General features: G+C 33.5%; 1 protein-coding gene and 1 non-coding gene across 2 annotated transcripts in view; one reads left to right on the forward strand and one right to left on the reverse strand.

The window, feature by feature from the left end:
- Positions 1 to 1,268, reverse strand: part of LOC107626218 (universal stress protein YxiE) — a gene marked incomplete in the record, with an annotated part of 2,035 nt that extends 767 nt beyond the window's left edge. Inside the window, 2 exon segments of the mRNA XM_016329047.2 lie at positions 416 to 519; positions 778 to 1,268. Of these exon segments, the coding sequence (XP_016184533.1) occupies positions 416 to 519; positions 778 to 1,042 (369 nt within the window).
- TRNAN-GUU lies at positions 610 to 683 on the forward strand. Its single transcript has one exon. It is a non-coding gene; the product is annotated as a tRNA-Asn (tRNA).

Below are 12,420 nucleotides of genomic sequence, written 5' to 3' on the forward strand. Positions count from 1 at the left end.
GTTTTATTTCAATTTTAGAAAATTTTAAACAAATTCAATATTATCTTATAATTAAATTTGACTCGAATAATTACCAAAAATTTTTTACATTAATAATTATTAGTAGGTCAATTTTATTTACGTATTGAAATCAAATATTATATTGACTCTTGAATATACTAATTGTTTGTAGCAATTTTATCTACGGAATAACATTCAATCTATTTAAAACTTTTTAAAACTAAAATAAAATGCTTAAATCGTTAAGTCAAAATTAGAGTTTAACTCGAGAACCAAAAATAATCCTTTATCCTAATAATAATATTGGCACCTTAGTGTAACTTTTTCATTCTAATAGTGCACCTTTTAATTTCTTATATTTAGTTTTATCTCTTTCTATTGTTATGGCTATGATAGACCCGACTGAGAATTTTACCATCTTATCCTTGCACATCTTGGAGGCTTTAGAAAGAATAGCTGCGGATCTTTCTTCCTGGGCTTTCCTAACAGATTCCATAACAGCAGTTGCAGGATAAAATGCTGTAAGTTGAAGGAAAAGAAAATAAAAACATTGAATAAATGCTTATAAAATAGAGATTAATATTATCTATATTTAATTATTTTCAAGCAGCTGGAGTAGCTCAGTTGGTTAGAGCGTGTGGCTGTTAACCACAAGGTCGAAGGTTCAAGCCCTTCCTCTAGCGATAATTCCATATAAAAACTAAACATAATAATAATTTCATCTTTTTTACACTAATGAAAAGTTAATAGAAATAAAATAAGGATTAGGGTAGAAACCAGCTCCAGCGACTCCAACAGGGTAGATATGTTGTTGGAATTTGGGTTGAACATTAACAAGATACACCATTATGCTGCCTTCTTCATTGTTATTATCATTATTATCAATGGATATGTTGCTGAAGAAGTTATCAAGGGCCCATTTTAGAGCATAGAAGCTTCCCTCACTCTCATCTATGGCCACCATCGCCTTCATCTTCATCCTCCTATCTTCTACACCACCACCTTCCTCCATTATTTTCTTTAATTTGTGTGCGTATATCATATGTGAACAATAATAACACTACTACAACTCTTTTATTTCATATGCTATTATGACACTTTTGTCCCTCTTTTAGAGCCCATGAAAAACAAAAGAATAATATAATGGTTCTACATTATTATTATTATTATTCATAAATGATATTATTTATTTTCTTAATTATTGTCTTTCAAATAAAATTTAATGCTTTTAGAAAATATTTATCCCCAAACTCAAAACAAGCATATCCAGGTTCATGAATATATATTGGATAACTTTGTAGGTCCAAATAAATAAATAAATAAAATAAATAAACTTAAGACTTTGTTTTTGTGTGACTCTTTAGTCTTTGCTGAGGACTGTTTGATACCTGGCAGCAGCAAAGGCATATGCATGCATGAAGATTCACTACGTGTAAGACATTGAAGAAAAGTGTTGCCAATAATGGCTTTGCACAACAGAAGAAACGTTAAATTTTAAAAGACAAATAATAATAATTGATATTAAAATACATCCTTTATTTGCCATGTCTATATGACGCAACCCAAATATATCCTTTAAAAAGACACTTATTAGGCCATTAGAAATTTATCCATTGTTGAATCTATCCATGTCTATAAGCAAGGATGCTAGTAGTATATTATTCCACAACAAAGAATTATATTATATATAGAGTAAAGGACATTTTCGTCCTTAACCTTTTTTTTCGCGGACATTTTCGTCCTCAAGCAATAGAAAATACATTAAAGCCCCTGACCCTTGAAAAATGTGGACATTTATGTCCTTCCGTTGAATTCAGCCGTTTGCACTGAACGGAAAAGGCTGAGCTGGCAGAAGTGGCGCTGAAGTGGCACGTAACGGAGGCCAGGTGGCATGGAGCATTTCGTAACAGGACGTATAAGTCCCTGGAGACGCAGCATTTCGTAACAGGACGTATAAGTCCCTGGAGACGAAAACGACACCGTTTCGTCTCCTCCCTCATCTGCCCTTTTCTTCTTCCTCGGTCCCTTTTCCCTTCCATTCTTCTTCCTCAGCCCCTGCCACCATCACCGCCGTACAGCGGCGCCTCCGTCAGCCACCATCAACGCCGGCAACCTCCTCCTTCCTCTCTTTTCGCGTCTTCTTCCCTTTCTCACTCCCTTGCTCCCATTAGTCTCTTTCTCTTGCCATTATCCAGCATTGGGATTTCAATCTGAGCAGATTGTCATATGGCTTCCCATTATCCCAGGTCTCAAGTGCTGCAAACTCATCATTGTGCTTCTCAAACAGATCGGCAGCTCGCAACAATATCCTTTACCTTTCCTATACAAAATCAAAGTAAACATAAAGGGATTTTAACTGGATAATCATACAAAGATTATATACTAATAAAAAGAATAAAATAAAGGTCCAATGGTATGAATTACATAGGCTGTCATCTTAGGCCATGGCCCTTGATCAAATGCCTTTCTTGCGGCTGCAACTGCTCTATCAACATCTTCAGAGTGACCCTCAGCAACATGAGTAATCACTTCCCCTGTTCTTGGATCCAAGGTTGGAAAAGTTTTACCTGATACCAAAGAGGAACCCCAACACTATAGTAAGATACCCCCACAAAAAAACTTCAAAACACTTTTTTTCTTCTTGGCAGTCAAAGATGCAAACTTTATGATTTTCATGTCCAACTATAGTGGAAAAAACAAAATCAACAACAAAGCACGCAGTGTCCTTCTCCTTGATCTATGAAGGGGGAAAAGTAAAAAACATTCCATGTGAATCTGATTGAAATTTTCACTCCCCATCAGAAGAAAAGCAACATCCCAAAGGTCAATTTCAACAATTTTCTCGCAAAACAAACAAAAACAACATGGGAAAAAAAAGGAAAAAAGAGTTCACATTTACAATTATGCAAATTGAGGACCCTCAAGTATGTGAAACCATTGGCAATGACGTCAAGGTTGGAGGAAAACCCTAACCCCTCGAGATTTGAGACTAATTTTTACATAGAGGCGGCGGCGCGGCGGTAGTGGGTCGCCGAGAAGGTTGTCGCGGACGAACGGTAGGTGGAAGGAGACGCGAAAAGAGAGGAAGGAGGAGGTCGCCGGCGTTGATGGTGGTTGACGGAGGCGCGGCTGTGCGGCGGTGATGGAGGCAGGGGCTGAGGAAGAAGAATGGAAGGGAAAAGGGACGAAGCAAGAAGAAAAGGACAGATGGGGGAGGAGACGAAACGGCGTCGTTTTCGTCTCCAGGGACTTATACGTCCTGTTACGAAATGCTCCGTCTCCAGGGACTTATACGTCCTATTACGAAATGCTCAATGCCACCTGGCCTCCGTTACGTGCCACCTCAGCATCACCTCTGCCAGCTCAGCCTTTTCCGTCCAGTGCAAACGGCTGAATTCAACGGAAGGACATAAATGTCCACGTTTTTCAAAGGTCAGGGGCTTTAATGTATTTTCCATTGCTTGAGGACGAAAATGTCCGCAAAAAAAAAGGTCAGAGACGAAAATGTCCTTTACTCTTATATATAATATTAATTATTAGGTAGTATTCATCGCGACAACTACATAAATACGAAGATTTCGAACTGCTGTCACAAATTCTATATGAACGTAGTCACACCAAAAACGTAGAAATTTAGATGTTGATAATTGTTAAATAATTTAATCAATTTAATTAAATTATTATTTAACAATTTTTATCCATCAACTTCATATTATATTAACTACACTTGAATTATTTTCACCCACCCAAAAAGTTACATATGCATATTTGTTCGGTAACTAACTATGATGCACAGAGACAGACACTGATACGGGATACACGATACGACACAGGACATGTCAATACGCAAATTTTAAAATTTTGCATGACACGGAGACACGTATATATATAAAATATAAAGTATTTTTTAGATAAATTGTAATGATATTTTGATATTTTATTGATATTAAAATATAAATTAAAATTTTTAATTATTTTTAATATTTTATTTCAATTATATCAAGTATTTAAAATATTTTTTGTTTTAATAAATAATAATATATACTATATCTAAATTTATTTTAAGAATATATGTTAAGAATAAGACTGGACACGCCGACACGTGATGGTATTTAGGTGTGTCTAGGTATGTCCGGAGAAAAATGTTTTATTTTTTATTAAGATACAGTTGAACACATCATACACACGTGTCGTCGAACAAGTATCGGTGAGTGTCGTGTCCAAAATGTGTCCGACATACGAACACGACAACTCAGCGAAGTGTCCATGCTTCGTAAATAACAAAGAATTTGGAAATCAAAAGTGGCAATAAGCTCCCACAAAAAAAAAGTTGGGTGATACCTATAAAGATACCTCAAATAGTTAAGTGGTCTTAGACAATTATTTATATATAATAGTTTCAAGTATTTATAGAACTAAAGGCCAAAAAAAAAAGTATTTATAGAAATAAGCAATTAAGGTTATTAGGATTCATCTATATGTAGTTATGATATTGGAAGATATATTATTATCATCATTGGTGATGCCTTTTCTAATGTGAATCGCAAATATTGTGTGCAAGAATGCAAGATAGAATTAATCCAAATTTCTATTGGGCTTATACTTTAACTTAACTTATAAAGGTTATATTTTATGTTTGAAAAAAAACTAATTATTTATGTTTAAAAAATCTTTTAATAATGTATTGTTATTAATATTTAGTGCATGTTTGCATTTTTCTTAATTTGCTCGATTTCATGGGCACATTATTTGTGTACCTTTATTAATTGCAGTTTGACATTATGATAAAGTTCATGAATAATCTAAACGATTTTATATGATATATCCTCCATATGACATATACAAAACCTTAAACAAATGATATGATTATGCGAATTAGAATCATTACTTTTCGATGTGACCTGTTCTAACTGCTTTCTTCTCGAATTACATATAAGAGACTGTGAAAAAATATATGTCAAGTGCAAATAAAAAAGTAACATGTTAAATAGATGATTGATGGACTGGCCATGAAAATAGGGGATAGAAGATCCACCAAATTTTGGGAGAATATCTGGCTGCAAATGAAAAAGTTTAAAGCCTCCTTTTTGAAACTATTTTTGATTTCAAACCAAAGAGGATCAGTAATTGGGGATTGTGGATTTTGAGATGGAATAGAGTGGGTTTGGCACTTATAGTAGAGAAGAGAACTGAGACAATGGGAGACAGATACACTGAACCAACTGCTTAATGTCTTACAATCTGTTAGATTGATAACGGATGTGCAAAACAGAGTGGTGTAGAAATTTGATAAGGAAGGCGTTTATTCTACTAACTCGTTTGTACAGGTTTTGCAGGAAGAGACTTTGGATGAGGAGCTTCTGAGATTCAGGTTCACCAAAGGATGTATGGAAAGGTCTAGTTCCGCCTCGTGTGGAGCTATTTGCGTGGTTTGCTTTGGTAGGCCGGGTCAACACAAAGGACCGACTAAGTAGACTGGGAATCCTACAACAGAATGATTTGATGTGCGTGCTGTGCAAGAAAGATGTTAAAACTATACAACATTTATTTATTACATGTGAGTACTCTTGGCAGGTGTGGTGTGCTTGGATCTCGGCATTTGGACAGACATGGTTTGTCCCTGTTACGTTGAAAGAGCACTTTGAAAGTTGGAGATATGTGCCAATGAGAAAAGAGAGGCACAAGCATTAGCTAGTTGGGTTCTTCTCAGTTATATATATGGATTATCTGGTTACGCAGGAACGATATCATATTTCAGAGTAAGACAACAGAAATTGGTGACTGTGTGGAGCAATCATTCTCATGTGCTAAGGAATGGTGTTGTAACTAACTCATGTTGTTGATGGCTATGCCGGAGATAACATAGGAGTTGTTATGTTTTTATCACTCTTGTAACTGGCTACAATGCTCCACTTTAGTGTTGAGCTTTTACTTTCAAAAAAAACTTATGACCTGTTCTAATGTCTATTTAAACCAGTGTATGTGTATAAGACACATCACCATATAAATCGAAGATAATGACATATCCAAATATTTTCTACCCTCCAAAAAATAAATATCTTAAAATCCAGTTTTTGACGGTTGATAATGTAGCTTATTTTCTTTTATTTTTTAGTATTTTAATGTTTTTTAGACTGGTTTTTTAATTTTGTTCGTTGTACACGACTTCAATGCATGTATTATTTGATTGTCGATATTTTGATTTGAATCATTTTGATTCATCATTTTCTGTTATCTGTAATCGATGTATTTCTTTTCTTTAATATTTTAAAAAAAAATTTTGGTCTATTATCAATGCATGTGTTGTTGAATGTTTTCGTTTTCTTTGAAATACATAAAAAATTTTGTGATAGCTGCAGGTTTAAAGGTCTCTACTATCTCTAGTCATATGCGGTAATTTTCAAACACCTAATAGAATATAAACTAGATCCACGAGTATTTCTCCATTTTTTGTTCTTCATCTTTTGGTCTCTATTGCTTTTCTATGAAACTCAAAAGTTGGTTAGTGGGTTTTACCGGTGGTGTGTGGTTGTCGCTGCCGAATTGTTGCCTTCCCTCTGTATCATCTATATCGGAAGATCCCATCTTCTCTGCATCTTCATTTTACTTCTTGGAGGGGTGTAATCGGTTTGGTTTGGTTTGATTTTGGATCGAAAACCAACCGAACCGACCTATTTGATTTTCTAATGACATTAACCGTTCGGTTTGCTGTTTGTGACACAATCGAACCGAACTGAACCGAACTAACAGAGGTTTGGTTCAGTTGGTTTTTTCGGTTTTTTTAAAGCCAATAAACCGAATTTAAATGACCATAAAATAAAGTTTAAAACAATCAATAAACTAAAATAACAAGAGTACATCACATCCAAATTCAATACAATTTCAACTTGTTCCAACAATTACACATAAAAACAAAGACAATTAGAAATGTCTAACAAACAACAAAAATAAATACACTTTAAAACTAAATAAAAATCGAAACAGCCATTTTAGTCTTTAAAACTAAAGAAAATCCAAAACAGCCACCCTGCTTAATCTGAATTCACACCAGATTCATCATCATCTTCTCCGATTAGTGCAATTTCTACAAAAACAAAACAAAGAAATCAATATAGATTATAAATTATAAACATAAGCTATGAAAGGAACTTTAAATTTCTATTTTGCATACCTAATTCAAGACAAGAGTCAACACAAAAGATCATAGTTCTACTTTTCTAGTTCATAAATCTTCGTCAAACAGGTTACAAGCTAATTTAAAAGAAAATAAATGACAAACTATTGCAATTCGGCACCAACAACTTGATAGTAAGAACGTAATTACTCGACCAACCCACAACCAGATCCCAATTCAACAATCTTCTTGCCCTGGAGAACAAGCATCCCGAAATCAACAGAATGCTTTAAAAACTTCCCCAATACAACTCTACTATCCCACATCACTGATCCAGTTACTCTAGGCGTGCCCTTCATATCAAAAGTTTAAATAGGTATAACTGTGAGCTTAATTCAACAATCATCAATTCATGTTACATCAATTTTACTAACTATATAAATTTTAATTAGTAGCTTGAAAAGATAAAAGCTGTTTAACGAGGATCCAAGTTTATACACACTGAATCCCAAACCAAGAAATATGAAGCAATTCACAAATTAAGCACAAACCAGCAAACTCATTTTCCTAATTAAGCACAAACCAGCAACAACAATCAAAGACAAAAATTTTAGTCAAACTCATTTTCGTCTTGTAACTTTTGTTGTGACTTATATTTATATTTTTCTTTGTTGTCTCCCTCTTATTAATATGATATCTGAAAAAATATCCATTTTTTTTTATAATATTGGTGTTCGAATTATGTAGGAAATAGTGTGATGGGTTGAAGTTTCGGTTCATGCACTGTATGCCATATTTGGTGATTTTCAGATAGCTAAATATAATTTTCAAATACATAATACATATGTTTTCTTTCCGTTCCTTATTTTTGTTTCCTAATTTTATTTCTGGATAATTTTCTTTGTGTTAGTTTTGATTATTAATCCATTTGTTTCTTTATCTTTGTTTTGTGTTAATTTGTGTCGATTCAGATGGTGTTGTAATCGATCTGATGGTGGTTTGATTTGAAGAGTCCAAAACTTATTGATTTTGTTGATCTGTTAAAACAATATCGATCATCGTACCTGAATTTAATCTGATGTTGAGACTATTCTTTTTTTTACCATTCACTCTCGCTATGGATGTTTTAATTTCATGTTATACACTATTTTTTTTTAATAACAATTATGGTTGGATTTTTTGTTATAACCTGTTAAATTGCAAATGTCAACCCATAAAAAATATATTAGAATCGTTATCAAGAAAAGTTTTTCCAGTCTTTCATTTTTTACATTGAAATTTTTTTAGCAGAGTTATTTTGCGAAATGTAATCTCTAAATAATGGCAAAGTAATTTTCCTCACCAAAAGCGTACCAAAGTTGCTCCCATTCTTGTCCCACACGTTCACTTGAAGACAACATCCAACCTTTTTTATTTAATGACATAATAATCTAAAATTATACTCCATATTTATAACATTTCTTTGTTTGTTTATATAATTTGCATCTCAAGCACAGGTAAATGTTTTTTCAAAGTATATATAACAAGAACAATAGGAATCGAAATCGCTAAATAACAGCTCAGTTAAAGATTTAAAAAAAAAAGAGAGAAGAATACGGAGGAAGATAAGCGAATTAACTGTTCTCACAAAACGAATACCAAAGTAACTCCCATCATCGAATGGATTGTTCTCTATCTCGATATTTTTATCTCTATTACATTTTTTGGATAAATTCAAATAAATTGAAATAGCTGATTGATTTCGTCATCATCGACTCAACATCTTTATTAATTTATTTGGTGGAAAACTCATTACAACTTCATGTTGAAACTCCTGCAATCTGAATTAATGTTATTTTCCGAAATGAGATCAATAGATATATTATCCACGTCTTTATTAATTTAGCTATATTCATATGTGTTTGTCTCCTTTTTCGGCGTATACGTGTTAAATATTATTAGTCTAATAGTATCCTTACATTATGGTAATTTTAAGCTAAGTTATCGCTGGACAACAAATCTCTATATAATCATATCTAAATGTCTTTTCTCCGCGTTATTTTTCAGTTATTTATTTGCTTGCAATGATCGTATAAATTTTAGCGACACAAGTAGTTGGTAAAAGCTATTGATCTTCTTTGGTTTTTTCTACCTTTTTGTCATATTTACATTTACATATATACATCATACACAATTACACATAATACATTCATGCAATAATATTTTTGTCTTTCAATTTATGGTAATTTTAAGCTAAGTTATTGCTGGACAACAAATCTCTATATAATCATATCTAAATGTCTTTTCTCCGTGTTATTTTTCAGTTATTTATTTGCTTGCAATGATTGTATAAATTTTAGCGACACAAGTAGTTGGTAAAAGCTATTGATCTTCTTTGGTTTTTTTCTACCATTTTGTCATATTTGCATTTACATATATACATCATACACAATTACACATAATACATTCATGCAATAATATTTTTGTCTTTTAATTTCAAACAATCACTCAAAGAAAGACAAATATTTGTTTATTACTAATTTACTACTATTTTGACTAAGTTAACTTTTGCAATGACTTTAACATCGATCAATCTATATATATATATACTCATCAGTTTCTCATTCTTTCCATACTTCTGAGCAATTGGTTTCGTATCTTGGTTTTCTGCGTGTGTAATTGACCCATGTTTTTATCCTCTTCCGCCTTTCGTTGAACCCGAATTGTTTGTGACTTATACCTATTTTTTGTCATGTATTTTTTTTCCAAGTTTGTCTTATGTTTGTCTATATTTGTATACATGATAACCTTGATTGAGTATATGCTTTGGCCAATGTTTACGGAAGTTATGTTTTTAATATTAAACTCTTAAGTTTGATGATATAATATGTGTTCTCTTTGATCTCGAATCCATTTTGTGCGTTGTTATTCTCATCACATCTATTTGTTGTTTCGTTTTCTTGCCTTAATTTCTTCTATGTTGTCACCGTGTGGCTCGAATTTTCATTAGGATTTCTATTGTCTCTTTCTTTTTTTTTCGTGTAAATTATTTTTCTGTTAACAATTGAATATTGGCACTTTGAATTTAATCACCCTTTCCTTTGTTGATTTTTTAATGTGTTATCTTTCTATTTATTCGTTGTTCTTCCTCAGTTAATGAGTTTGCGCTATATATTTATATTCTTCTTGATTGATGTCTGTTGGTGCTTGAAATATGTAGAAAAATACTGTGTTAGGTTTTAGTTTTGGGTTATCTTCTATGTGTGCTCATATTTGGTGATTTCTAGATAGCTAAATATAATTTTCAGATTCCTAATAAAAATATTTTCTTTAAATTCATTATTTTTGTTTCTAAATTCTATTTTTGGATATTTTTTCTCTGGATTAGTTTCTATTATATATATTATTAATCCATTCATTTCTTTATCTTTGTTGTGTGTTAGTTCGCAACGATTCATATGATGTTCTAATCGACATGATGGAGGTTGGGTCTTAAAGCGTACGAAAGTTGCTCGATCCTTTACTCTAATTGTACTCGATCTCGATTGTTTCATTCATCGATTGTGACCTTCTATAATTTCAAATGAATCCATTTCCTTGGTCGATTTATTTCTTAGCGACTCCACCTCTTTAATAATCTAATAGTTTGTAATCTCTGTCTCATATGTACACTTATAGACAAAATTCAATTTTTTTATTTAACTATCAATTATATTTAATTGTAAAGAAATTTTTTTGCTAACATTAGTTTTTTTTTTCTTTCAAATTATTCGTAACATTTAATTGCAACTTGTGGGGTTAGACATGTTCTTATAGATTATATGTCCCTCCATCCTCTAATATAGATCATCTGGTCCAGTCATTTGGTATCCATGAGCACATGATAGGTTGGTGTTTAAGTTATTGGCAGGTTTATTTCATAGTAGTGTTATAATTTGTATACCAGATTTTAAATATTTCATAATTATTCACTCTCATGTATAAAGAATTAAATATTTATTTAGGGGTAAGTACGATTTTGGTCCCTTAAGTATGGGGTCAGAATCGAATTCGTCCCTCTTCTTATTTTGCCATTAAAATCGTCCTTAATGTTGCATTTGTATTTCACTTGGCCCCTAAAATTTTTTTCGGACATAAATGCCCTTTGCATCTTTAGGGTAGTTACTAGACTGGTTAAATAAAAATAAAGGGGCTAGGCATATGATAACCCCCAAAAAGAAGAGAAGGGGTAGTTGGTTGAATCCGGAACTGCTGCCGACACCACCGTCGTCCACGTCGAGGAGGGAGAACGCCATGGCTGCCGAAAGCTCGATGTCGTCTCGGAGCAAATCTTCCTCCCATGGTGCGTTGCTGCTCTGTTCCCATGGTGAGAGGCCGGTGCTGCGTACCTCGGGGACGAAGGAGAACTACGGGCGCAGGTTTTTTGGCTGTGTTTATTACGGGGTTTGTTTTTCTTTCTTTTCTTCTGAGTTGAGTTTTGTGGGTTGAGGAGTGGAGATTGAAGACGGTGATTTTGTGTAGGTGCATGAAGGCTGCAACTTCTTTCGTTGGGCAGACCCGGAGACAGAGGTTGGAAACCCTGAAATTGCAAGGATGAAGAAGAAGGTTGCCTCCCTGAAATCAAGGATGAGAGCGGCAGAGTGGAAGTTAATGGTCGTTGGTCTGTTAGGGTTTGTGGGGTGGGCTGGGTTCCTGTTTCTGTTGCTACAGAATTTTGCTATGTCTAGGCCTAAGTGTGTAATTCCATTGAACCTGGTATGAAAAGGGTGTTTGGATATGATGCTGTTGTTGTTGTTGGTAAATTGTTTCAGGGTTGGTTTTGTTGACTGTGTTTTAGTGAGAAGTGTTTTGGTGGTAAGTTATTAGGTGACAGTGATGTACCTGCCTTGAATGTGTTATGTTGAATTGGTTCTTAACATGTATAAATGACAATTATGTGAATTTGATTTCTGCTTGGTAAATAGCTGTTTTCCATTACTGACTAATTTCCTAACAATATAACAAACTTGAATCAAAGACAACCTCATGTGAATATGATAAATGTCATAATAACATAGATGATAAAAAGTGTTTGAGGCACATAGGTAATCCCAAAAGGGTTGGCTGGTCCAATCCAGCAACCAAGTACAACACATAGATGCTCATAGCACCATTTGACAGAAATATAACATATGAAGAAGTAGCTAACAAGTCACACTGCACTTTCCCAGCAAAGTTCACAGAAACATAACACAAAAAAAGACAACATGCACAAAATACCCAACAGAAGACACAAAAGACAACATAACCCAAAAGAAAGCAGATCTCATTTTCCTTTTCCTAAAGCA

Source organism: Arachis ipaensis, chromosome B02, assembly GCF_000816755.2.
Source record: "Arachis ipaensis cultivar K30076 chromosome B02, Araip1.1, whole genome shotgun sequence".
Taxonomy (NCBI): domain Eukaryota; kingdom Viridiplantae; phylum Streptophyta; class Magnoliopsida; order Fabales; family Fabaceae; genus Arachis; species Arachis ipaensis.